At 46.0% G+C, this 27811-nt stretch overlaps 1 protein-coding gene and 1 pseudogene across 1 annotated transcript; both read right to left on the bottom strand.

The window, feature by feature from the left end:
* Positions 1-1671: 1671 nt before the first annotated feature.
* On the bottom strand, positions 1672-15161 carry Serpinc1 (serpin family C member 1). Its single transcript, XM_042258415.2, has 7 exons — positions 15003-15161; positions 12697-13075; positions 8785-9000; positions 8262-8399; positions 5614-6004; positions 3849-3913; positions 1672-1934 (listed from the first exon to the last, which is right to left on the bottom strand). The coding sequence occupies exons 1-7, from the start codon at positions 15041-15043 to the stop codon at positions 1743-1745; spliced, it is 1422 nt and encodes a 473-aa protein (XP_042114349.2). The 5' UTR covers positions 15044-15161; the 3' UTR covers positions 1672-1742.
* Positions 15162-15613: 452 nt separating this feature from the next.
* LOC107401512 (small nuclear ribonucleoprotein G pseudogene) lies at positions 15614-17085 on the bottom strand (annotated as a pseudogene).
* Positions 17086-27811: the final 10726 nt, after the last annotated feature.

Genomic DNA, 27811 nt, shown 5'->3' with positions numbered 1-27811 from the left:
CTGAAACAGACAATCACTTTCTAAAACGTTTAGTCCTGCACGGGAACGGGGTAGAGTATTTTTAACTATAAGAACTTAGCAGTCTGTTTTCTCCCTATGAGAAAAGTCTTAACATTTGAGGTTTGTGTCTTTCATCTGTAACAATTACTCCGTTAATGGTAAAGATGCCTCAAAAAAGAGTGCCCCCAGGAAGCTTCCACACCGCTGAGAGCGCCGGGCTGGCTGTGTGCATCTTACCTCCTAAGACTTTTGTTTTTGTTGTGACCTTGATTATAAGGATCTATATGTAGGAGTAGGATTTTCTCTCCCCGGCCCTCCTTCAGTCATCACTTAAGTGTAAACCCTTCCCCTTTACTGAGAAGACAAAATATGCACTTTAATTCCTAAGGAGTGTGGCTGTCGTGGGCCTGAAGCCAGAACTCAGGAGGAGAGCTGAAGAGGGAAACTTGCCAGACCCTGTAAGATTGAACCAAATCTCTGCCCTACCCCCTAGTGCTGGGGATTGAGCCAGGGCCTGCCTTCCACATGCTAGGCAACTGCTGTCCAGTATCTTAATGTGAACACGAATTACCACCTATTTAAGCTGCCCCCAAGCACTCCTTGCCAAAGGGGCAAAGAACCACTAAACAAAGGAGTTCAGAATACCTACCCTGATTTTGGAATTTTTCCTGGGGGAAATTTTATTTTTATTGAATTACTTTTTAGCTACCAAATTAAAAAAAAAATCTGTGTTGTTTTGTGATAAGCTTTTTTTTTCTTTTTTTTTTGATTAAAAATCAAGTAAAACTACAAGAGCACTAGAACATCATTCAGAAGTGTATCACATCTAAGGACCGGGTTCATTCCCCTTAATTTGACAGGTGTCCTCAGACTCTCCTCCTGTCGACTGACTCTGTCTTCCCCTGGTGAAAAGCCAATCGTTCTTGGAGGGATAGCATGTCTCCTAGAGCCCTGTTGTGTCGGGGAGGGGGGAGGGCAGGAGGGTCAGGGGAGGGGAACTCGAAGAAGAGTTCAGATGTGGGTTTATATAAACATATTTAAAGCAGTTAGCAAAAGCTTTCTTGTTGAACAGCTTTAAGAACAATGTGAATGAAACCTTAGCAACTTGGTTAGTAATCTGAAAAGTCTATTAATGTATACTTGAAATTCTGTTTGTATAAAAATGCATTTCCTCTTTATTTTGACACTGTGTATAAGAACATTATGCATGTGAGTGGTTTGAGAAATAAAAGGTTTAATACTCATTTGAGTCTCTGTCTTTTCTATATAAAGATTATTTAATTTGTTTATACTCTTTTGGAGTTTTGTAGTATGGTAGGAATACTGAGAATGTAAGGGCCCTCTACCCTTTCAAGATGCCTGCTATCCTCCAAGATGAAATAGTAACATATTTACCTCTTTTTTTTTTTTTATGGTTTTCTTTTCTACTTTGGGGGGAGAGGGAAGTCATCTTGAGACAGGGTCTCTCACTTTGCAGCCCAGCCTCAACTGGCCTCAATTCCTAATCCTCCTGCTTCTGTCTTCCAAAGTACTAGGATCTAGGTGTGTGCCGCCATGGCTGGACTCTTCCCAGTTGTTACTGGGTAGAGAAGAATTGGAGGTCATTTTACCAGATGCCCCAACAGCATCTTGTCTGTGCCTCAGTCTCTTGTCTTCAAGTGGAAAAGTCCATTCTTGTGAGGAGGCAGTCGTGTTTATTTTTACTTCTATGACAAACACCAGAATGGGGAAAGGTGCAAAGATTAAGAACGTTTTAGTTCCCCCGTACAAGGATTAGCCACTCTCCCCATGAATATAATGGTGTTCAGAGCAACTTCCCTTATGAGAACCAGGAAGGGCCTGTTGGCCTTGAAGGTCACCCTGTTGGGGTTCAGTGAACGGCCAGCAATCACGACAGCAGTGCTCGCTGCTGCCTCGCTGCCCTCCTCATTCACCTGCGGGTCACACAGGAAACAAGCATTAGCTACCCACAGTCCATCACAGGCCTGTAAATCACACACACACACACACACATACACACACACACACACACACACACACACACACACACACACACACACACACACACAGCCTGCAGCTCCCCGCACTGATGCTCTCCACACAAGCGGCTCCTTCCAGACACCTACTCATTCTTACACCCAGTGGATGTCATGCACTGGGCTCATCCAAAGCCTTATAAGAGTTCCACAAATGTAATTCCTGAACTAGAAGTCACATTCTGGTAGCATGGTTGAACACAATCACAGAGCATTGGTTTGAACCAACTGCTAAGAGAAATTCGGGATTTAAGATCGGAGATCTGTACTTGAAATAGATTCACTCTTGAAGCTTAAAAAAAAAAAAATCCCGGGTATATCTACCCCAAACAGCTACGCAGAACCTGAGGCTTATGAAAAGACAGTCCTTCAGCTGGATGAGATGTTTTTCTTGGAGTAATAACCTGAGACAACGGTATTTAAATGACACGTCTGAAGAGCTGCCTTCAGAAAATGTCTGACACTTGGTAACGTTACTGGTACTTACCTCTACTCTGCGGTAGGATCTTGCTGTTTTTCTGTTTCTAGTAGCTGAGGCTAGTCTGTTGTTCATGATCCTCCAGTGTCAGCCACCTACTCTGGTTTCTTTTAACAGTCTCACTATGTACCCTCCTGGCTGGCTTTTAGCTTTCTTTTTAGACCAGGCTGGCCTGGAACTTACGGCAGTCCTCCTGTCTCTGCCTACTCTCCGTGACTCTTAATAAAGCACCTGTGTGTGATCTCTGTGCTTTGTGGGGCTGGCTAATGTTTTTTTCCCTTCCCTTTGGCTGTCCCACATCTATTTCATGCTCATTCGCGAGCTAAACTTCCAAGTAGTGTGAAGATAAGATATAGCCAGCTCCAACCTCCCGTCTCCTCATCCTCTGCTTCCCTCAGATTCCACTAAGCTTGGATCTTACAGTTAGTTCTCTGGCACTGTACTCTGAACCTTTCCCTCTGATTGCAACCTTTCTTGGCAAACTCAAGTCCTGTAAACTGTAATGCTGGCCCATCTCCTGCTCAGTCTTAGCATCCATGAAGAACAGCCTACACCTTTGGGTCTCAAACCCGAGTGTATGTGGAAATCCCCTGAGGATCTGTGTAAAGACACAGATTGTCAGGCTCCACCCCTCGATCTCCAAGGGTAAAGATCTCCACCTAATGCTATGGATCCACACTTCGGCATCTGAGAACCAGCACTTCCACAAGGTGTCACGACTTACTCTAACACAGTTCTGTACTCACCTCAGTTGGGGGAAGACAGGCTGAGTAATACTCCGCCATTTTCCTCACTGGGAGTCTCAGATCCCAGCACACCATTGTGGGTAGTTAGTCTCTCAAGATCAACATGTGCCCACCTAACTAGGCTTCCTGAAATGCTGTATATCTATGGCATCTAGTTCTCCTAGAACACGCCTGAGGACACTAAGGTGACCCCTTTCTTTTGTCCCCCCACTTCACTTAAGCATATGCCTTTCCCCATTCTGTCCAGATTAGGTTTCAGTCTTTCCCCCCATGCTTTGGATATTCTTGGAACATCTCAAAATTCTCAGTGACCTTTGCTGGCTCCTTTGCCTTGGGCTACTCACTAACTCTGCTTCTCTAACAGGAGAGGTCAAGCCTCGGAAGCTGGAATGCCACACAGAGGCGTCACACTTCTCCATGCGCTGCACACGATTAAAGGAAAACTGCAAGCTTGCCTCTTCACAGTTCTTTCTGTCCTGCTGCTAACAGACCTGCTGTCTCTATCCTAGAGCCCAGCAGAAAACTCCAGACACTCATGCAGACTGATAAAATGCAGAAAAGACAGAGGGTCAGGGGAGATGGACTCACCTCAAGAAATGCTTTGTGGAAGGCATCAGACACATAGAGGTCATTCCTGCCTTCTGCAACAATTCCTGGAAGGACAAACAGGGAGGGGATGCTGTGATTTGGCTTCAGGCCACACACGAGATCGGTCTGAATGAAGACATCCTTTTGGGTGGTGTGAGAAATAGAAGCTAAACCTCCTCTAGTAATAACCTCCACCCCCTCGGTGGATACCTCTTACAAACAGGGAGTTACGTGGGCTTCTTTGGTCTGGATCTTGTGAATTTAATTTCATGTCAGCTTCTTGGGGAAGGTGGAAAGATGGGACTCTGTTCTTAAAGAAAAACCCAACTATGTCTAGTAAAAATGTTTTTCCATATATTAAAAATGTTCCAAAAATGGTAATATTTCTGAACAGTTTGGCTTTCAAAGCTAGTTTAAAGGTAACCAGTAAAGATAAATCTAATTACCTGATTGAACTCTTTTTAGACAGAATCTCTTTGTGTAGCCTGGGCTGGCCTTCAACTGTCACCCTGCCTCAGCCTTGACTGCTGAGGTTAGAATCGTGTGCCACCATGCCCAGCTCTGGGCTTCTTTTTGACAAAGATATGTGGGTGCCAGTGAGACTGCTCATCAGGGTAAGGGCACTTGGCACCAACCCTGACAACCTGAGTTCACTCCCTGGGATCCACATGGCTTTGAACTCCTGAAAGTTGTCCTCTGACCTACACACACACACACACATACACACACACACACACACACACACACACACACACACACACACTGTGGCACTTGTGCATCCCCCTATACACATCATATATAACAGTAAATAAGTGTATGGATAAGCAAACGATAATGCCAGATATGGTGGCACACACCTATAATCCCAGCACTCAGGGTGGAGACAGCACAATCAGTTCAAAGCCAGTCTTAGCTGCACAGTGGGTTCCAGGCTAACCCTAACCTGGGCTACATAAGATCCTGTCTCAACCAAAAATGGGAAAAATGAAAAAGGTGTTTTAAGGTCCATTTTTTAACTTTAATTGACTATCATATTTCATTTTACTTTATTCAAGATTTATTTTCTTATTTCTAAGTGTGTGCATGGGTGTGTGCGTGCATGTGTGTACACGTGTGTGTGTGTGTGTGTGTGTGTGTGTGTGTGTGTGTGTGTGTGTGCACGCACGCGCATGAGTACAGGCACCTACCGAGTCAGATGCCCTGGAGCTGGAGTAACAGGAGGTTGTATTGTCTGCCTTGGATGCTGGAAACTGATTATGTGTTTTCTGCAATAACGGTCCATGCTCTTAACTGCTAAGCCATCTCTCTAGCTCCTGTTTTATTTCACTTTTGAGACAAGGTCTTGTTAAATAGCCCAGGCTGACTTGGAACACTATCTTCTGCCCCACTTCCCAAGTGCTGGAATTATAGGCATGTCCCAGCATGCCTTGCTTTTAATGTCTGTCTCTTTGAATTCCGATGCTTTTTCAGATCCTTCTCCACCTGGTTTCATCTCCTCTATTAGAAACAGATCCATAGGACGATAGTACTGACTTGACGCCTAGAAACAAGAAACCTTTCGCAGCGGGGGGGGGGGGGGGGGGGGTAGGGAGACAGGGGGCTGGGAGGGGGCTGAGAAGGACAAGGGATCACCACAGCTTATCACAGAGCAGCATCAGAACCCAGGTATCCTGACTCGACACTCTCTATGCTTTCCTCCACTCTCCCACATTTGGTCAAACCTTTATCTTGGAGTAGAGAGGAGGCGCTTCTCTCCTATACCAACCTGGGAGTTGGGACTTCTCAGGGCTGAACAGATCGATGAGGCCCATGTCTTGCAGCTGCTCCTTCAGACTGAAGCTATCCTCAATGCGGAAACGGGGCATGTGGACCACAAGCAGCGTCTCCGTCAGCTCGTCTAGCCACTCCTGCAGCACCTCTGGGGTGAGTTCCCGCTCCACCTTGTCCAGGCTCTTTTCAGGCTTGGGAAGGATGAGCACCATGGTGATGTCATCCCCCTTGAAGGGCAGCTCCAGCACCTGGGTGCCTTCTGCCACACGCCGGTACTTGAATTTGCCTTCCTGGTACATCATAGATACTAGGCATGACTGCCCGTCAGCCTTGTAGAAGGACTCCTCCCTTGTGTTCTCAGGGCTAAATTTTGACTTCCACAGGCCCTGAAAGATGTCAGATTGGAGAATCATAAAGCAAAAAACAAAAACATCAGTTGGGCAGTGGTGGTGCACGCCTTTAATCCCAGCACTCAGAAGGCAGAGGCAGGTGGATCTCTGTGAGTTCAAGGCCAGCTTGGTCTACAGAGCAAATCCCAGGATAACCAGGGCTACACAGAGAAACCCTGTCTCAAGAACCCAAAATCACAACCAAAAATATCCTAGCAGAATATTTACTCATCTGGGACATAATCATATTATCTGATTACATCAACATATAAATGTAGTTATTAGAAAAACTAGATATATGTTAAAAGGCTAATAATTATGCCTGAGTGGTACAGTTATTTCTGTGTGTTTCATTCTGTGTTTTTTTCTATATTTTTCAGATTTCCAGCAATAATAATAATAATAATAATAATAAATTATTATTATTTACATTTGAGATGAAGGGTGTACCACTGTGAGTGTGACATCAAAGGACAACTTATCAACATGGAGGAACTGGTTCTCTCCTCCCACCATGTGGGCTCCATGATGGAGCTCGGGTTGCCAGGCATGCCGATGAGCACCTTCATCAGCCGAGCCATCTTGCCAACCTGGTATCGTTTTCTTCTTTTTAAATCAGAAAAGTCTAGATCCAAGAATAACCTGCAGTCTTCTTTGCAAGTTTGTTCTGTCTGGTGTTGTCTGTTGTCCACCCCCCTTTCCCCAACAACAGCCTTGGGCTCTGTGCTCTGTCCCCGGTGAATCAGAGGCCAGACTCAGACAGCAATCCCAGGAATTTGTCTGGAAGTCCCGCCAGGCAGAGAATTCATCCTGGCTGGCCCCCCACACCATCCCTTATCATTTTTGGCTCTTTGCTCTTGTGATCAGTCATTGAACTCTTTTTGAGTGGCGGTTTCTCACCAGCCAGTTAGGCATTGGAAAGAGCCGATGACTTAAGAATGTTAACTGTGTACTCTGAGGATGTACAAACACCTCACTGAGCAGTTCACCTGTGTTCACCTACTCTGTCCCTTTGATAATCCTAAAAGTAAGTGGATCCTCATTACCATTCAATAGATACAGAAATGAGGCCATAGCAAAGTCTCCAGTAACTCCCAAGAATTTGTACACTTTCAGACAAGGAGTCAAGCTTTGCAACAAAGAAATCATACTGCATAAATGGCCCAAGGTCTCACTTGCAGTGATATGAGGCTCAAGAGTGCTAATAAATAGCAAGTTGCTCCATCAACTGTAAAGGGTAACACACTATGGAAATTCAGTCTGCTGCTCTGGAGGAGAGGGAAGCTCCGAGAGGCAGAGTGATTGACACTAGCAGTGACTGCCTACGTCGCTGGGCCACAGGGAGCAAGGGGGAATGCCAACGACACGTATTTAAGGATAAAATACATATGTCACAATTCCAGCAGCTCTGCAGGATGCTCCTCCAGAGTGTCCATGGTGTCTGTTCCCATTGTCCTCTCCCTCTCCTCAAATGTAATCAAACTGAAGCAGTCCTTAGAGCCCTGGACTCTGAGGAAAACAAGCCATTTACATGGTCACATCACAGGCCCCTTCTTAGTCTGAGGTGAGCCCAGCACCTGGAGCTTCAGAACCCCAAGAAGCTATATATGATAGAAGTTGCTCCAGGCCGTGGGAAATTCATCAGTAAAGTCACTTTGTTTCAAATTTTAAATACACTAACTGAGCTTAGTGTGATAGCATGCACTTTTTATCCCAGTACTCAGGAGGAAGAGGCAAGTGCATCTCTGGAGGCCAGCCTGGTCTACTTAGCAAGTCCAGCACAGCCAGAGCTCTGTCTCAAAATTAAAAAAAAAAAAAGAAAGAAAGAAAGAAAGAAAGAAAGAAGGAAGGAAGGAAGGAAGGAGAGAGAGAGAGAGAGAGAGAGAGAGAGAGAGAGAGAAAGAAAGAAAGAAAGAAAGAAAGAAAGAAAGAAAGAAAGAAAGAAAGAAAGAAAGAAAGAAAGAAAGAAAGAAAGAAAGAAGGAAAGAAAGAAGAAAATAAAATAAAACATTAATTGGATGACAGAAATTATCACACAAGTGCAGAAGTTTTATCACCATTCATACCTTGAAGGATGGTGGGTTGGCTGTAAGCCCCTGGACCTCTGGGCTCCTCAGAAATTTATATGGTTGCCTAGACCACGCATGAACCATTTCTCAGAAGGGATCTGACTACACATGCCCAAAGATGTGGAAGAGGGTGAGCTTAATAGCGAGGGGAAGACCCTGGGGTCTGTCTAGGACCAGTGGAGTACCTTGAAGTAAATGGTGTTAACCAGCACCAGGGCTGTGAGCTCATCGATGGCTCCCTGGGGGATGACGTCTTTGATGCGGCCTTCAGTCTTATTAGCTATCCAGTTGTTGATGGTCAGTCTGGACTGCTCTGGATTTTCCTAAAGAAAAACAGGAATAGCCCTGTCACCTGTGCACCTCAATGAGCCTTGAGTTTCAGTTTCCACCTGCAGACTGTATTATAGCTTGTGTGCTTCAGGAATCTCCAAGGGAATGTGACATGTACCATGCACCAACGACATATTTGAGCATGGTAGATGAAGTGAAAAAGGAATTCCTTATACAACTTCTTTGTAGTACCATCTATAACAGAAGTTACCGTCTATAACATTGCTCTCTGAAGTTTTAAGTAAGGGTTAGTGTGCCAAGGGTTTTGATTTGTCCCCGGCCTCCATCAACCATTGATGAGTACGGGAGTGTTAATTTGGATCCTGTCTCTCTCCCTTCTCAGGATGAGTGGAGAGGACTCTGACATCTACAACTCACCTTGAAGTCCAGGGGCTTGAGCTTGGCTCCATAGACAACCTCACTAATGTCCTGGTAGGTCTCGTTGAAGGTAAGGGACTTGTCTCCAAACAGGCGGTTGGCCGCTACCAAGTTGGAGGACTTATTGGCTTTGCGATAGAGTCGACAGTTCAGTTTGGCAAAGAAGAAGTGGATCTGATCTGATGTTTTCTCCGAGATGGTATCAAATTTAAAAACCTACAGATGACAAAAGCCAACAGTGGGAGGTGTGATCGGGCAGCCCAGTCACCGTGGGTGCCAAGTACAAGGCTGGACCAACAGCTGTCTCAGCGGCTAGTTCCCTCCAGTACAAGGCTGGACCAATGACTAGTTCCCTCCAGTACAAGGCTGGACCAATGACTAGTTCCCTCCAGTACAAGGCTGGACCAATGACTAGTTCCCTCCAGTACAAGGCTGGACCAATGACTAGTTCCCTCCAGTACAAGGCTGGACCAGTGATTAGTTCCCTCCAGTACAGTGCCCAGTGTAGCTTAAACACTCAGCTCGTGTTTGGAAAATGACTATGCAAGAAAAAGAAGAAAGGGCAGGAAATGTGATGGGGAAAGAGCAAGAGAGAGGAATGCCACCTGCTCTCTAAGGGACTATAGAAGAGTACAGGGAACTTTCTGACTGTGAAGGGAGAAGGCATCTTGGTAATTCTCGACAGATAAAGGGACCGAGATGGCATATCTCATGGTAACAAGCATTTCCACAGCATCTGCTTGGGTCAGCACCTCTTGAGGGCTCTGGAATACCGGTTATAGAAGAGCTGAGAAAGCCAAAGATTGTGTCAGCAAGGAAATAAATGAACCCAGAATCAGAGTCTCGGGTTAAAAGGGACTTAAAAGTTCCCCCGTACCAGTCAGAGCTATAGACGCTGTCACAGACCCACACACCCACCTTCTCGCCAGCACGCATGGTGAGGCTGCCCACCCCCGTTCTATGCTCTGTCCTCGATGGGAAAAGGCTTTTTGGTTTTATTTATTCTGATTCAAGTTTTCCTGATTTTGTTCTAATGTGTACTCTGTGCTTGTGTGTGTGCTGTGTGCGCATGGGTATGTATGCACAGGCATGTAGAGGTAGAGGACAGCCTTGAGTGTTGTTACTCAGGCACCATGTGCCTTTTTCTCTTCCTTAAAAACATGTCTATTTGGGGTGGTGAATGAATGCCTCATGTGTGGGGGTACCTAAAGACTCCAGAAGGAGGCACTGGATCTTCCGTAGCTGGAATTACAGGAGGTTATGAGCTGCCGGATGTGGATGCTGGGAATCTAACTTGAGTCCTCTGGAAGAGAAGGAAGCTCTTTTAACCACTGCGCTATTATCTCCAGCCCCATCTTTTCCCCTTTGTGAGACAGGGTCTCTCACTGGCCTGGAGCTGGCTGATTAGGGTAAAATGGCTGGCTGCAAGGAATCTGCCGGTCTCTACCTCCACAGTTCTGGAATTACAAGCATGTGCACAATCCCAGCTTTCTGTACATGGTGTCTGGACTCATGCATGCAAGGCAAGCATTTTACCCCTCTCCCCAGGTTCCCTTTTATCACTCTTTTGATGAAAAGCTCTGTGTGTTTCTTTGAGAGAGAGAGAAATCTGTTCTTCTATATTTCCATCACGTGTTTGGAAGATCTGGAGAAGAGACTCAGAGGACATATTAGGATTAGAAGTGATGTTCTATCTCTGGGTCTTTTCTTTTTGTTTTTATTTTGTACCAATAGAAGCTAAACCAAGAGCTCTGCACATGACTAGTCAAGGGCTCTACCACTGAGACTCCAGCTCTTGTGTCTTTTTATAGGAAGGGTCACATTTACGCTCACATTTGGGGACAGACACGGAATATTAGGAAATGCTTGAGACTGATGCCAGTGTGGATGAAGCTTACTGATGGGCCTCAGGAGGCGGCATTGGTGACGGGAGTTTCTGATGTGCCACCGGCTGTCATTCACAAGAGCATCAGGAACACACCAAGGACAGGACAGTCTCTTATGCACTGTGCTGGCGACATGGAAGAGGCAGAGTAGAGCCTCTAGAAGCCCAGCCCTCTTCTGTGGAGTGGAGGTGTGCATTACCTCATCCCTGAGTCTGAACAAATGAGTCAAGTGTGGTGGGAACTAGCCACTTGTGCAGAGGTAAACCTTCCTAACTTGCAGAATTCGGTGTTGGATTCACAGGACCACTGTATGCCATGCTGGAGGCTCTGCTGCCTCCCTGCCATTTGTCCTTGTTTCCAGAGTGAGGTTCAGCCTGAGGAAGCCAGCAGTCGCTGAAGCCACTGGCAGAGCAAGGGGCTACTCCATTCATGGCACTTCTTAGCTTACTCCACTTTCATCTCCCCTGCCCTGCCCAAAGGGGAAGTCACTGCCCCGAAATGATCAGTACTGCCCATAGCTCCAAAGTGTTCTTTATGTTCGAGATTTCGAGGCTTCATGGGACCTAGGTCTCAGTACAGAGCCCTAAAACCTACCCCAAGAGCCAATCTGCTTGAGCTCACCAGATGGCAAATTGTTTTTCCCTAGGACAGGAACTAGAGTCTTCATAGAGTCTTCACCCAGCATATGACCCACCATAGAAGTAATGCTTGAGATATATATATCTTTTATATATATAAAATCAGGTAAATGAACATACAAATAACTGGACATAGTAGTACACACCTGTAATCCCAGTACTTGGGAAGTAGAGACAGGAGGACCACAAGTTCAAAGACAACATGAGTGAGACATTGTCTCAAAAAATGAATGAATGAGAGAGAGCGAGAATGGCTAAAAAGAGAAGTTGTGACACCAGCCTTCTCCCATTCATGAATGGCATGGAACATGGGCCGGCAAGAGGAGTGAGCAGACACAAGCCCTTCTCAACCCTGACAACCTGCATTTGACCCCAGAGCCCATGAAATCCGCACGGAGTAGCTTCCCTCTGTAACCCCAACACGCCTATAATAGCACTATGGGGAGGAGAGACAGGAGAACCGCCTGGAAGCTTACAGGGCAGCTAGCCTGGACTATGCAGAAGGTAGAAGGAGAGAACCGACTCCTGAAAGTTGACCTTGGACCTACACACACATGCCACAGCACATGTGTGCTCCCCCTCAAATACTTACAAGTAAAATAATTTTTAAATAGGAGAGACTAGGAAACATTTATAAAGAAGACATCCAGGTAGTAACTCATTGACTACTTAAAAAAATAATTAGCCACATGGTATCTAATACTTGTTATTCTTCTATTCATGAGACTGAGGCCAGGTGATCATCACAAGTTCAAGGCCAGCCAGAGCTACCTATAGTAAGTGTGGGGTCAACCTACGCTACATAGTAAAAGCCTTCTTCAAAAACCCAAGAGTCATTTTAAAAATAGTCCTGGGCTGGAGAGATTGCTGAGCAGTTAAGAGCACTAACTGCTCTTTCCAGAGGACCCAGGTTCAATTCCCAGCACCCACATGGCAGCTCACAACTGTCTGTAATTCCAGTTCCAGGGGATTGACAGACACATGCACGGGGTGGGGTGGGGGGACCCAATGCACATAAAATAAAAAATAAGTCATTTAAAAAAAGAAAAATAGGGGGCTGGAGAAATGGCTTAGAGGTTAAAAGCACTGAGTGCTCTTCCAGAGGTCCTGAGTTCAATTCCCAGCAACCACATGGTGGCTCATAACCATCTGTAATAAGGTCTGGTACTTTCTTCTGGTCATACATGCTGTATACATAATAAATAAATAAATCTTTAAAAAAAAAAAAAAAGAAAAATAATCCCAACCCATGAAGTAGTGATTCAAAGAGAACCATAACGCACAGTGGATTCACCACACAGCCTGATGCGTTGTTTTAGGCTCATTAGACATAAAGAAGTCCAAGAGATGTTCCCCATCCAGGAAAGAGAGAGGGCTTTTCACTGTACCTCCATCAGCTGCTTGAGGGTGTCATTACAGGCACCCAGCTTGGTCATAGCAAAAGCCGTGGAGATGCTCAAGGGTGACAAGAAAATGTTGTCATTGTCATTCTTGGAGTCTGCGAGGTGCTGATAGAAGGTGGTGGCGAATTGAGAATTAGCCTTGGACAGTTCCCAGACCCGACGGTTGGTGGCCTCCGGGATTTTCGGGACCTTTGACTCTTGGCCATCCTCCTCAGTTGCCTTCTTGCTTGGAGAGCGGTAAATGCACATGGGATTCACAGGGATGTCCCGGGGCTTCGCTATGCAGATGTCATCCACAGGATTTCCATGACAGATCACACAGCCCCAGGCACTGATGAGCAGCAGGGAGAGGAGTCGTACCTTCCTAAAAGGGGACAGAACCGTGACTACCCATCCCCACTGGACGCCACTTATCCCTGAGAAGCATAGGAGTGTAGCCTTCTTTGCATTTGAGCTAAGCATCATTGTCCAGGATAAGACCAGTCCTAGGCTCCTTGCCTGAACACTTATATACTAGAAATAGGTGTGTGTTCGTGCTCAGAGAAGAAGAATGCAGTTTCCTTTGGAGAGTGCCCTGTGGAGAGTCAGAGAATAAAGGGAGCCACTGAAGGTGTTGAGAAGACCCCCAGACACAGATGGAATACAGCCCCAATCTTAAAGGCCAGAAAGCCTTTGGACAAGAGGGGTGAGAATGAACGCAGCAAAGGGAGCAGCTGCTTGCTCAAGAGTCGGAGATCTGTGGCTCAGGCTGAACTCGAACCTCCAGACTGACTATCGGCCGCCGGACAGTCCCGTCTGGAAGGCCTGCCACTTCCATAGTGAGATGGGACCTGCGGAGCTGGTATTCCCAACACACACCTGCTCTTCCATCCTTCGACCCATGGATCCTGACAGCAGGCCAGAAACCTGGAAGTCACCCTGGGTCCCTCCCTCCTCATTTAATCTGACCCCAGACTCAGTTAACGCTTCTTCCTTACCCTCTGACCCTCCCTGCCTCCACCTTAGTTCTGCCTCCGCCTTAGTTCTGCCCTCCTTCTTTTCTGTCCCCTCAGGTTTTTTCCAAAGCTTCTAACAGGGGTCACTACAAGTAAAGATAAGCTCATTTTGAAGGTGTTAGGGATTCAGATAGGGTCTCAGTGACCTAGTGCCTCATTCTCACTCTGTAGCTAAGGATGACCTTGAACTTCTGATTATCCTGTCTCCCAATCCCCAATGCTAGGATTATAGGCATATGCTACCATGTGCAGTTTGATATCTTTCTAAAAAATGAGATAGTAGCCAGGTGTGGTGGGGTATATACCCTTAATCTCAACATTTGGGAGGCTGAGGCAGGAGGATCGTGAGCACGAGGGCAGCCTGGGCTACATAATACCTCAATTTCAAACAGGAGGTAATGAGATTGGCAAGAGAATCTGGACACTCAATAAAGTAAAGCAAGAAATATTCTCCAGAATATATGCGTAGCTAAGAGAGTGGGCCAGGCTACCCCCAGTTGCTCTGGGGAACCTGAGTCTAGAGAAAGGAGTCTGTGTCTGGGCCCTGAGCCTTTCCAGTCCCCTTCTGGAAGAAAAAGTCAGGCAGAGTGCAGAAAACACTTGCCAAGGTAGTCTGCTCGGTGAGAAGAAGGGCTGACGAGGTTGAGGACAGGTGAAGGGTACGTGGATTGTGTGGTCGGAAACCAATTCTACCGCTCCAGAAGTGGACACTGAAGGGCAAGGAGGAGGGTAGGGTGACAGGAGGGAGGAGGGGGAGGGAGGGAGGGAGGGAGGGAGGACCACCGCCCATCTCCATTGTCTTGTGTTTCCCATTTTGTTCTTCTGGCCGTGTGGAAATGAGACCTGGAAGCTGGAGGGGCCCTGGAGCTCAGTTGGCATAAATAGAAACCACCGTGGCCAGGCTGCCTCGCTTCCAGCTCCTTCAGCCCTTACATCAAGAAGGGTGTGGAATCCAGAAGGGAGTCTCTCTGCAAAGGGAACAGGGCTCTGGGAGTTAGTCAGAGGTCCCCGAGGCAAGGGGCGATTGAGTAGGAGAGGGGCGTAAAGCAAATGAGGAGGCTACCCTGGCCATGTCCTCTGGGTTGCCCATCTCTTCCCCCGGGAAGGCACCCCCTTGCTTGGGGAGCTGAGAACCTAAGATGTGGCTTTGGTGAAACGAGATCTTCCAAATAGGCCTTTGACTTAACTACCAGAGAGAGGGCCTGGTCTTCTCAAAAGCGTCAGAGGTCATCCCTGTGAGTCCTTCGGAGGTCAGAAAACGCAGCAAGAGCTGGCCGAGGGATAGCCCACCCTTACCTCTCTCCCGCAGCCACACTCGCCTTCCCATTGGGATCCATGGCCGATGCGCTTCTACAGAGACAGGCAGGAGGGGACGGAGCTGTCTGAGACAGGAACTCCGAGAACTGCTTCTTTCCTCTAAATCTGACAGAGGTCCAGAGGCCAGGTGGGGGAGGGGGAGGGAGCAGGTCAGGAGAGGAGGGCTGAGGTCAAAGGCCGATGACCACTTCCCAGGGTTAAGCAAAGTACAGCAGCCAGTGTTGTTTAGTTAGCAGAGAAGCTAGAGTTCAGTCGGGCCGAGGGAAAGTGTGGCCTCCCTTTCCTGCCCACAGCCCCATTCTCCTGTCACCTTTAGAAGGAAAAAAAGGAGACCGTGGAGAATTCAGACCTGCTCAGGAGGTACCTGACTCAGGAGGGCTCTGCAGGAAAAAGTTCTGATGAATCAAATCAGGAGATAGCAGAGTGGAGGGCCACCATTGGGAACAACTGCTTTTATTATTCTCGCCCCAGTGGGCAGGCCTCACCTTTGTTAGGAAGCCAAAGTTGACCTTGAACTCCTGATCTTCCTGTCTTTACTTTCCAAGTGCTGGGATTACAGGTGTGATCCCCCACGCCTGTTTCCTTTACTGTGAGCAAGGGCAGCAACCATTGAAATATTTCTGTCTTTTTTGTTTTCAATCACAAAAGCTTATGTAGCAAAAAAGTGTCATGACAATGTACACGACCCAATTCTACACCACAGTCAACAGGCCCTTTGGGGAGGGATGTGGACTCCTCTGCTGACCAGCCGTTGTGTAGACTCTTTCCAAGCCTTCTAACCTGATGATGCTCTTTCCTCTTATGACCGCGGTTCCGATGTCATTCTGTCGCCCACTGGTTGCCATCTCCACACACTCATCAATCACAAGATTCATAAAGGGATCAGAGCCCCATAGTCTTCCTTGTACGTGTCGGCCACCATTTAACTTCAACGATAACTTCTTGTCCAGACCTTTCTTCAGTTTTGGTGGGGAGGGGCCTTGCTAATGGTGACTCCTCAGTAGGATCTGCACGACTCAAAAAATGTTTCGCTTTGTTTGCTTTGTTTTTCAAGACAAGGTTTCTCTGTGTAGCCCTGGTTGTCCTGGAACTCACTCTGTAGACCAGGCTGGCCTCGAACTCAGAGATCCGCCTGCGTCTGCCTTCCAAGAGCTCTGCCCACACCATTGCCCGACTTTGAAATATTTCTTAAAGACCAAACAAGCCAAGTTATGTCTCTGTGTATTATTGCTAATATTTTTAGGAGTTTGGGGGGGAGCTATTTATTTCTGTTTTCCTCTTCTAAATAGCCCCAAATCCTATCACCAGGATGGCTGTTCCTGTGTTCAACATTCTATGATGTGAGGACTTGAGTTGTCTGGAATGAGAGAAACTGTAGGGAATGCTTCACTATCTGGACAGGAAAGTATCAGGACTGAAGCCATGTTGAGTTCTTTCCTGATGGAGCAGGATACTTCAAGGGCAGATGCTGGAGTTTGTTTCTCAATGGCTCCCCATCACCCTTCACTAAAGACAACTAAAAAGTCGCCTGTTTGGCAAGTAGAGGGGTGTGACCCAGCACAGGCATGTGCTAGAGACCTCATGAGGTTCTCCTCAAGGTCAGGGAGTAGTCATGAACAGAACCAATAGACACGAAGTGGGTATAGGGCCAGCGAGATGGCTCAGTGGGTAAAGGCACCTGCCACCAACCCAGTGACCTGAGTTTGGTCTCTAGGACCCACATGGTGGAAGAAGAGAGCTGACTCCCACGAGTGTCCCTTGACCTCCATACGCACTGTGGCATGTTTGTAAGAACGCACACACAACAAATAAATATATAAATATTTTAGAGTGTGTGTGTGTGTGTGTGTGTGTGTGTGTGTGTGTGTGTGAGAGAGAGAGAGAGAGAGAGAGAGAGAGAGAGAGAGACTATAGGTACACATGTGCAAAGCATGTGTGCGGGCAGAGGGCAGCTTTGTGGTGCTTTCTCTGCGCCCTTATGTGGTTCCTGGGGATTAAACTTGGGTTACTAGGCTTTCTGTAAGAGCCGGCTCCCTACCGTCCAGCTCTGTACTCTGTCCATCGTGAGTGGTGTTTTTGAAGTGTATAGGCCAGTCAATTTTGAAGAAAATCCCTGTTTGTGTGCAGTAGATAGCCTCACAATTAGGTTCCCATGATCCTTTGGAGGACAGGATGACTGTGACCTGAGCCTGTCACTTTGGAAGGCACACAGACCATCTTCCCAAACTGCTGCCGCTGGTCGCCATTCCTTGGCTGAGAGAGCTATCAGCCACATTTCTCTGCCGTAAAACCAGTTCTCTCCTTTTGTTAAATAGCATTTTGGAAGCTTATAAGTAGCATACAAAACAACATTATTAATCTATGTATAACATTAGTTCTGTTTTTTATCAGCTTTTCATCTGTTAAGCAACTTTCAATAGTATCCCCCCCCCACACCCCCCTTTGGGTTTTTGAGACAGGGTTTTCTCTGTGTAGCTTTGGAGCATGTCCTGGAACTCGCTCTGTAGACCAGGCTGGCATCGAATGAACTCTCAGAGCTCTGCTTGCCTCTGCATCCTGAGTGCTGGGATTAAAGGCTTGCGCCGCTGCTGCTGCTGCTGCTGCTGCTGCCGCCGCCGCCGCCGCCGCCGCCGCCGCCGCCGCCGCCACCTGGTGATTCAATAGTATTTTTGCATGCTATTTTAAGCACTATTTCTCCTCTGTTTTTTTCTATCACCCTAAAAGGGGTTCTCTCTCTCTCTCTCTCTCTCTCTCACACACAACACCCAGGAGACTGAGACAGGATTTGAGAGTTGGGAGACCAGCCTGGGCTACACAGTGGCCACCCTGTTTCTAAAAGAAAAAGGAAAAAATTCAAAGAGTTCAAACTAGAGGACACAAAGCTAAAGCTATGAGGAAGCAGGCCCTTTCACAGATTGCTTTGGGGAATGCAAATGGCTGGAACTCCTTGATAGGAAATTTGCCCTTCAAGCTGCCATGCCACATCGGGAATCCAACCTACACAGAGGCATAAACACCATCACCAACTGGAACCCGATTTGTTGTTGGTTTCGAGACAGAGTTTCTCACTGTAACAACCCTGGAACCCGATTTGTAATAGAAAAGACTGGAAATGATTCCCAGTTGGAGGGGACCAGTTTGGCTGCGTCCCTACAATGGACAACTACCATCCTGTGATAACAGTGGGGGTTCTCTCTCTGGGCAGATGAAAGATCTCTAGAGCATCTAAGTGGGAAGACTGCAGAGTGTTATATATAGTGCTGCACCTTTGTAACAGAAGGGTGAAGAAGAAAAGGGTGTAAGACCCAATAATATGTAAGCACCCCTTATTTCTTTGAGACAGGGTCTGCTCTATCTCAGGTTGGCCTTGGCTGACCTTGAAGTGTGCCATACCCAGCTTACACAGTGCTGAAGATCAACACCAGTGTTTCCTGCATGTCTAGGCAAACACTCTACCAACTGGGCTTTCTATTTTTGTTGTTGACGTCTGTCTCGGTTAGGGTTCTATTGCTGTGATAAGACACCATGAAAGCAACCCAAGGAGGAAAGGATTCACTTCAACTCACGTGTCCCAACCCCAGTCCCTCATCCAAGGAAGTCAGAGCAAGGACTCCAAGTAGGAACCTGGAGGCAGAAACTAAGGCAGAGCCTAGAGGGATGCCCCTCCTGGCTTGCTCAGCCTGCTACCTTATAGCAGGCTGATATAGCATCTTCCATCCATGACCACCAGCTTAGGGGTGGCTACTGCCTGCCCACAGTGAGCTGGGCTCTCCCACATCAATCAGCAGTCAAGAAAATGGACCACAGGCTGCCCACAGGCCAATCTAGTGGAGGCATCGTCTCAATTTTGATATAATAGTATATTATACTTCCAAAATAGTAGTTTATCTCAAGTTGATAGAATACTAGCCAGCACAGCGTTCACTTGTTTTCAAGACAGAATCTCTAACATGGTCCAATCTAGGCTTGACTTCATGATCCACCTGCCTCAGCCTCTTGAGTGCCGGGATGACAGGCAGATACCCACCATGCCTGACTTAGTTTTCTAATTTTTTTTAACCCATCAATTTGTCACTGATGCAAAAAAGGTTTTGACTTGATGAGCAACAAGGGTGTCAATGCTGTGCCACAGAGGCTTGAGGAGAGGGGTCCTAGTGCAGGATGAGGGCGGCAGCACCTAGGAGGAGGTGGTGGGAGGGGAGAGTAGAAGCCCACCTCAGTGTCTGCTGGCCAAAGAGAGGTGTTTAGGTGCCTGCCTGCAAAATAATTCCGATTAGCTGATAATGTTCTGTTGCCTGTAATTAACCATTACTTGCTGTTGGCAATTGGATCTTATCAAATTCCCGATATTCAAGGGTGATAGGTGCCATTTCAAATACTATGTGTACCAGAATCTCTGCTGGCTGCTTTCCAGACACTGCCTCTGCTCTACTGGGATGTTACTGTCTCTGCTTACAGACGGGAAAAGAGCTGTTTACTTGTTTTGAGTGCTTGCCCCCATCAGTTAGGGGAGGTAAGGGGAGGTATGATACAAGCCCCTCTTTAAATACCAGTTTTCCTTTTTTTTTTTTTTTTTTTTTTGTTGTTGTTGAGACAGGGTTTCTCTGTGTATCTCTTTGGCTGTCCTGGAACTCAATCTGTACATGAGACTGGCCTTGAACTCACAGATTCACCTGCCTCCCAAGTGCTGGGAATAACCACCACCACCCAGCTCCGAGATCTTTTTACTGTGTGCTCTTAGCCATGGAGCCATGTCTCCAACCCCTTTTCTGTGTGTTACTAAGGAATTGTCCACATCTTACCTGGCTACAATTCAGGGTCCACTTGATTTTCTTTCCCCTCTTCCTGCACTTTGAGACAAGGCTGTACTTGATATGTAGCCCAGGCTAGTATCAAAACCCTCCATCTTTTTGCCTCCCACTGGCTGTTTTCTTCATGCAAAGCTTAGAACTTCACCCACCACCACCCGGTCACAAGTTTGTTCATAATATTCTCAAAATCAGGTCCCAGAAGTGAATGCAGAGGCTTTTTCTTTGGCTCCATGTATTGTATTAGAGCATCCTTGTCTCCAGTATGCATCCCAGAGGGGCACAGCCACACACAGCCTCTGCGTTCCTGTAACCAATTCTTTTTAGCAGCTCAGCTTCCTGCTGCACGATGAAGCTCTAACTACTTCAAAGGCCTGGAATTTACCAGCCCAAACATTCCCTGACTCTCAGCTCTTGAACCCAACATTTTTGGGATCTGCTACTGGGATTCCACTCCTGAAAGAAAAGAACCTGACCATGTTTCTTGACCAATCAGGGAGACAACATGGCCAGGAGACAGTCCTGCCTTTTTTTTTTTTTTTTTTTTTTTTTTGGTTTTTCTAGACAGGGTTTCTTGTGTAGCTTTGCGCCTTTCCTGCTAGCCCAGGCTGGCCTCGAACTCACAGAGATCCGCCTGGCTCTGCCTCCTGAGTGCTGGGATTAAAGGCGTGAGCCACCACTGCCCAGCGACAGTCCTGCTTTTTATGAAGTTCCAGGAATGGAATTCGGGCTAAGTGTGCATGGCAAGCACTTTTATCTACTAGACCATCTTGCTGGCTTCTGAAATACCTGTATCAGGTGAAAATGTGGGAGAGAATCCCCCCACACACACTTTTCTCATTCTAAGTGGAAACAAGATTGGAAAGCACACATGAGGTCTTCTGGTTCTTTGCTGCTAGGGTTGGCTTGACAATCCATTGAGAGAAAAGAATATCACATTTGGGTCCCCTCTCATTTTTCTATCTCTTTCGGGTCAGTAGTTCCTTTCTTCACCAGCCTCCAGTGTGAATAGTAACTCCTGTGGGGAGGTAATTTATGTGGCCTTTGCCTGTTGCCTCATTTCCTGGGCTATGTGTTCATCATGTCTTTGGCCCCCACAGTAATACCTTGGCAAGGAGCAAACAGTAGCCGGATTCCCCTGTGGTTAGTTACTGAGTAACTCAAGGTTTGGCCTTCCATGGAGCTTTGGCACAACACATTGCACAAACGCAAGGGCTTCTCCAGCTCCTCTGGAGTGTCCAAAACGGTGTAGGGTAAGGATAGCATCTTAGGGTGATAGTTAAGGTGGGACAGAGCTTATCAAAAACAAACGGTGCATTATCTCGTTGGTCCTTTTCACAGGATCTTGAAGTGTCTTCTTACTGGAATTTGCCTCAATCCTCAGAACAGTTAGAAAGTTCAGTTTGAGTTTCAGGGAAATCAAACCAAACAGCAAATATTTATTGAACACGTCCAGTGCACACAGCTGTGGGCCTTGAGGTATTAGGACTCAATAAACACATTTGAAGAGGTGCAGATTCTGAACTTTTGCTGAATTATCGGATAGTGCTTCCTTGATGGAAAGATTATCAAGACTTTTTTTTTTTATTTTTTATTTATTTATTTTTTTTAAAGGGGCTTTCCCCCTCCTTAAGGACCGGAGTACTAAGCGAGGTTGGGAGTTTGCACAAGAGAGTTGCCTAGGGTCAAAGCTCACTGCATGCATTAGTTCAGAGTTGCAGGTGGTAAGAGAAGCCACAGAGAAGAGGAAAAGCAGAGCCAAAGGTAGTGGGAGTGAAAGAAAGTCTCCAGAGACACTGGGTGATCTACTCTGCCCTGGAAGCCGCAGGAAGAAACACGGTAAAGCTGGGGCTGGTGTCCTGTGATGACTGCAGACCAGTTCCAGGACTCTCTTAGGCAAGTCTTCCAAGTCTTGCTCTAGAAAATCTCACCAAGTTCATCTAAGGGACAAGCAGGACCTGAGGGTATGTGAAGGAATGCATCCTGGCAGCTTGGATCCTATTAGAACTCAGTTAAAGATCTGAGGCCCAGGGCTAGAGATGGCTCAGCAGTTAAGACCACTGACTACCCTTCCAGAGGATCCAGGTTCAATTCCCAGTACCTACATGGCAGCTCTAACTCCACTTCCAGAGGATCTGATGCCTTCTTTTGGCTTCACTGGGTACTGTATGCACGTGGTTCAGTCACACATGTATGCAAACAAAACAAAAAAAAACTCAGATTTAAAAAAAAAAAAAAGAGAGAGAGACGGGCGCTGGAGGCACAGGCCTTTAATCCCAGCACTCGGGAGGCAGAGGCAGGCGGATCTCTGTGAGTTCGAGGCCAGCCTAGGCTACCAAGTGAGTTCCAGGAAAGGCGCAAAGCTACAGAGAAACCCTGTCTCAAAAAACAAAAACAAAAACAAACAAACAAACAAAAAAAAACAAAACAAAACAAAAAAGGAGGCAGACACGCCTTGAGTCTAGGTACATCCTAACTATCCAGGGAGTTAAAGGTCTAGTAGACATTTGACAGGCGTGTGTAGAGACAAAGGGGTACAAGAGGGGCACCCTCAGGGTTTAACTGGACTTGGAAGGTTTTGGAGTATGGCAGACCGAGAAAGCTATAGGTTTTCTCTGCAACTATTTCAAAGGTCTTTGATGTCACGAGAGTGATCTGCTTGGAATGTGCCATATGTCTTCAAGTTACCACGCAGATCTGCCAGTCTCTCAAACCCTTTCCTCCCACTTCATCCCTCTGCCGGTTCAGGTCTTCCCTCCTTGTAAATTATTTACAACTGGGAACCATGCCTCACTTTAAACAGATTAATCACATCAAGCCCCAGCCTGATATCTGTATTGGTATTTAATTGTTCAAGGACAAAACTCAAATGACTCAATAATTTTAATCCAGCCTCTTGAAACTGTGCTCAACTCTGGGTAGAGAGCAGGCTCAGTAGTTAGGTCCACTTGTTCTTGAAGGGAATTCAGGTTTCATTTCCAGCATCCACATGGTGGTTCACAACCATCTGTAATTCCAGTTCCAGGTGATTCAACACCTTGATTTCCATAGGCACCAGGCACACACATGTACATGTATAATAAATCTTTTTTTTAAAAAGACCCACAACAAACAACAAACAAAACTACCTAAACTCCTGAAAACCTAAGCGAGACTCATTCCTTGTTGCATCCACTTGCTCTTCCCATTTATCCCCCCCCCCTTTATTTCTGTTTTTTTCGACACAGGGTTTCTCTGTGTAGCTTTGCGCCTTTCCTGGGACTTACTTAGCCCAGGCTGGCCTCGAACTCACAGAGATCCGCCTGGCTCTGCCTCCTGAGTGCTGGGATTAAAGGTGTGCACCACAACCGCCCGGCCTTTTATCCCTTTCTTAAGATGTAAACCCAGCCCCCGCTTCCCCTTAAAGTCTCCAGGTAGACATAATCTTCTTCCCAAGTCTTACACCTCACCATGTCACTAAAATCTACGTCTCGGATAGCCAGAATAGGATGGTTCTAAAGTCACCGGTCATGCTGAGCCTTACACATGCTCTTGGACCAAACAACACCAGCATCACCTGTGACCGTGTTCCTCCAGGCCCACCTGCGACCAGCTGAAAGGGGCTGAACCAGGCCACACTGAACGCCATGCATGTGTTGCATCGTTTGTTCAGGAATGGTGAATAAAGAGGCACAAACCTAGATCTTTTATTCCCTGCATTTTACCTTCTGCTTATATTTTCTTTACTTCAGAACAAGCCCATTTTATTTTTTGTTTTGATTTTATTTTATTTATTTTTTTGGTTTTTCAAGATAGGTTTATCTGTATAGCTTTGTACCTTTCCTGGAACTCACTCTGTAGCCCAGGCTGCCCTCGAACTCACAGAGATCCACCTGGCTCTGCCTCCCGAGTGCTGGGATTAAAGGGACCACCGCTATTTTTTGTTTTGAGACAGGTTCCCATATAGCTCAGGGTCTTCAACTTGCCATGTAGCTGAAGCTGGCTGGCCTTGAACTTGATCTTCCCAAGCACTAACCTGAATTGTAGAATAGTGCCACCACACTTTGGCATGGTCTGCTCTCCAGCCGCCCTCTCAAGAGTTGACTGTCCCTGTTTCAATTCAGTCTGTTCCCTCAGAATTCACATACCTTACTTTTCTCTTACTGGGAATCTCCATCTCTAATATCCATTCCTCTCTCCATGCTCCACACCTCACCTTGACTGCAGTTGCCTCAGGAAATCTTCACCAGCCACGCTGTGTAAATTATTATAATTTTTGGCTTTTGTCTTTTGGGATTGTGCTAGGATTCAAACCTAGGGCCTTGTACAACGAAGTTAAGTCTTGTTTAGTCTCACAGCTTCTTGTTCTGAAGATAGTTGCCATTCTTTGATAATTCTGTTTACTGTTGTTATTTTATTGAATCAAAGTCTCACTATGTAGCTCTGGCTGGCCTAGCATTGAACTCTCTATGTAGACCAGGCTGCCCTTGAGACTCACCTGCCTCTGCCTCCTAACAGCTGGGAATAAAGGTGTGTACCATCATACCCAGCAAGCTGACGCTATTTAAAAAGCCTGTCAAGTTCTGTTATCAGAGCTCATTGAGAGCAGATGGCACTTTGCTCGTCTGCCATTTTGTTAAAGCATAATAAACTATAGGAATGGTTTAGTAGTTGGTAAATTCACTTTTTGTTTTGAGACAGGGTGTAGCCCAGCCTCACCTGGAATTTAACTATGGAATGTAAATTGGCTTCCAACTCTTGTCTCTGGAGTGCTTCATTTGTGGGTGTATGCCACCATCTCCAGCCTACTTGTTTGGGGAAGGGGCAGGGAAACAGGGTCTCTCTATGTAGTCTTAGCTGTCCTGGAACTTGCTATGTAGACCAGGCTGGCCATGAACTCAGAGATCTGCCTGCTTGTCTCCTGAGCGCTGGGATTAAAGGCATGTGTCACCACAGCCTAGCACCTATTTCTTTCCTTCTTTCTTTCTTCCTTTCTTTCTTTCTTTCTTTTTTTTTTTTTTTTTTAAGATTTATTTATTATGTACACAGTGTTCTGCCTGCATCCCAGAAAAGGGCACCGGATCTCATTATAGATGATTGTGAGCCACCATGTGGTTGCTGGGAATTGAACTCAGGACCTCTGGAAGAACAGCCAGTGCTCTTAACCTCTGAGGCAGCCCAGCACCTATTTCTTATATGTTAAGTGTTCAAAACAAAAAGAGGTTGGTATGCATTTTTTAATAGCCAACCAGGTTGCAAAACATGATTGAACTAGCTGACCATCTCAGATTAGCTAGTCACAGGGATAAAACATTTATGCACACAAGACAAATTCCCTTTAGTCTATGTGAGTTTCAGCCCAACAGGTCAAACAGTGACTTTTATAAGCAGGGCAGGTCTAGTTGAAGTGGCAGACAGGCCTGGTTTTGGAATTTCCTCTCTAGATTTCGTCCTCTTTCAAGGATGGCTCCAGCACTATCTCATACCTTCTGAACTCCCTTTACTAGGGCTCCTCCTGTTGAGGTTCAATAGCGGTGGTCCCCGAATTTAGTAATTTGTTGACAGGAGGTATTACAACTCCTCCATTGCTGGCGATGACTATTAATTTCATTAGGAAGTATTTTAAAGTAAATTCCAAACACGATCAATTTATGCATCTTAAAAAATATGGGGCTGGAAAGACAGCGGTTAAGAGCACATGCCATTCATCCAGAGGACCCAGGTTCTAGTCTCAGCACTCATAGTGGCTCACAACTGTCTGTAACTCAAATTCCAGGAAATCTGATGCCTTCTTTTGGCCTCCACAGGCACTCCCTGTGCATATGGTATACAGACATACATATAAGCAAAACACTGGTACATATAAAAACAAACCTCTAAAAGGTATTGTCTTACGTAACTGTGTTGTTACTATCAACTGAACAAAAAGATTCCCTTGGTTTTACCATCTAATATCCAACACATGAACATTCTTAATTATAGAAATGTATCTGTGAAATTGATTTCATCAATGTTTTGAAATGTGTAATAACTCATTTCCCCGTTTTAGACCTTAAATATGTGCGTGTGCTCCTGAGGAGAGAGAGCAGTGCTGGATCCCTGGAGCTAGAACTACAGGTAGTCCAGAGCTGCCTGATGGGAGTGCTGGGAACGGAATCCTGGTCCTCTGGGAAAGCAGCCAGCACTTTCAACTGCCGAGTCCTCTCCAGCTAGTCACTCCCTTCATGCCATAACTGTTAACTAATGCATGGCCTATAAGAGACCATATAACTTAGGTCTATTCCCTGCCAGAAGTGACCAACAAGGCTTCAGCATAACTGGGAGTCAGTAAATAGACAGACAGGTGTTTTGTCTGGAAGACCATTTTGCTTCAGCAGAAAGATGCTCTTGGCTTGATGAGAAGCCATAAACTCAAGCCGTGACAGCTTACTGAGTGCTGGCCCTCGCAATCTCAGAGCACAGCATACTGAGGTGCACACTAATTCCTACGTTAGAGAAACTGGTGACTCCCAGTATTGGTACTTGCACAAATTAGCTTTTTTAAATTTTCATCAACAGTCCCCAGGAAGAGAGTAAGATGACAGACTCCTTTACAAGAAAAAGACTACACATTGTTCCTCCTCATTAATTATCATTTAATATAAATGCGGACAGAAAGCAGATAAAGACCTTGTAGACACTTTCATATATTTACAATCCAAAGGTGAATCACCTCCTTCTACTTGTTAAAATGAATCCTTTTATCTGCAACTCACAAGAGCCTTAAACCCTAGTTAGGAGCAACGAGAGGCTGAGTCAGTTCCCAAGGTAATAAAGGAAATAACATTTTAACAAAATGTGGCATCTTTAATAGAAACAACATGCACACAAATACAAAATTGAGAAAGAAGGCCTTAATCTTCTCAAAAATATGCAACAAGTGGAACATGTACTCATTCAGACCCAGAGTCCTGTAGCCCTAAACACACTCCTATTTCTTTTCTTCCACCTCATTGTTTTGAAGGCTGTTTAAAAGAAATGGAAATATTAAACAGATTAAACACGAAAGGGAATGTTCCATTTCAAGCAAGGCTTTTTTATCCTATTCAAAAAGAACTTGCAGAAGATAATACTCCAAATAAAATCTCAGGTTGGCCAGCTGCTAAGTAGTCACGGGTTGGTGAGTTTCAACCCATCCTTTGTTCTCTCTCAATTGGAAACATTTGGAAAACGTAAATTTCACAAACTTCATTAATTTAAGTCAGCTGTTACTTTAAGGCTCAATTAAAAACAGTTCTGAGCAGGTGGGTAGAGAATGACATGCAAAGAATAGGGAACTGAGGCAATGGGAAAACACAGGATGTGGCACTGATTCTGAGATGGGAATTCACACTATCCAGAACTGCAATTCCATAGTCATTTCTATTCTGACTCCAATCTCATGGGCTCCTTTACTAACTTAGATTACTTTTGTTAAGTATACCTCTGCAGGGCGCAACCACATACAATCAATACGATTGGTAAATTACACAAGCTCTATCCCAAGCAAATATGAACCAATGTTAAAGTCATTTTTTAAAAACAAAACAAAAGAACGAAGTAAAATCCACCCAAAAAGGTGATAATGACTGCAGAATGTCTCAGGAGACTGGTATGAGCCAAGAGACCAACTGACCAAAGTCAGGGAAGGGTGGCGGGGGTAGAAGGGGAGGCACACACCAAGAGAACCTCACAACTGGAAAACGTTAGGTGGGTGAAAGGTCTGTTCAGAACCTGCTCTCTGTCTGCATTACTCTGGAAAGTCACAGAGTACGTTACTGAGGCCCGTGACCAGCGAATGCAATTTTCTCATTCAGTTCTTTGACATCCACATGGTGGGAAAACAAAGAGTGGAAAGCTGGCAAAAATACGTATGGGGGAAAATCTCTCAGGACTGTCTTGGCTAAATAGGGAATGTAGAGCTGAAGAGCAAAGGCCCGTCAGTAGAGAAAAAAAATTTTATGGGGTATAGTAGGTACCTGT

This window comes from Peromyscus maniculatus, chromosome 11, assembly GCF_049852395.1.
Source record: "Peromyscus maniculatus bairdii isolate BWxNUB_F1_BW_parent chromosome 11, HU_Pman_BW_mat_3.1, whole genome shotgun sequence".
Classification (NCBI taxonomy): domain Eukaryota; kingdom Metazoa; phylum Chordata; class Mammalia; order Rodentia; family Cricetidae; genus Peromyscus; species Peromyscus maniculatus.
This window is presented reverse-complemented; position numbering and strand designations above follow the sequence as displayed.

Excerpts from the sequence above, each read along its gene's own strand:
- Serpinc1 (XM_042258415.2), bottom strand. The coding sequence starts at position 15,043 with ATGGATCCCAATGGGAAGGCGAGTGTGGCTGCGGGAGAGAG. Across the intron at positions 6,005-8,261 it reads TTAACACCATTTACTTCAAG|GGCCTGTGGAAGTCAAAATT; the intron begins GTACTCCACTGG and ends GACATCTTTCAG. Across the intron at positions 1,935-3,848 it reads TCCACAAAGCATTTCTTGAG|GTGAATGAGGAGGGCAGCGA; the intron begins GTGAGTCCATCT and ends TGTGACCCGCAG.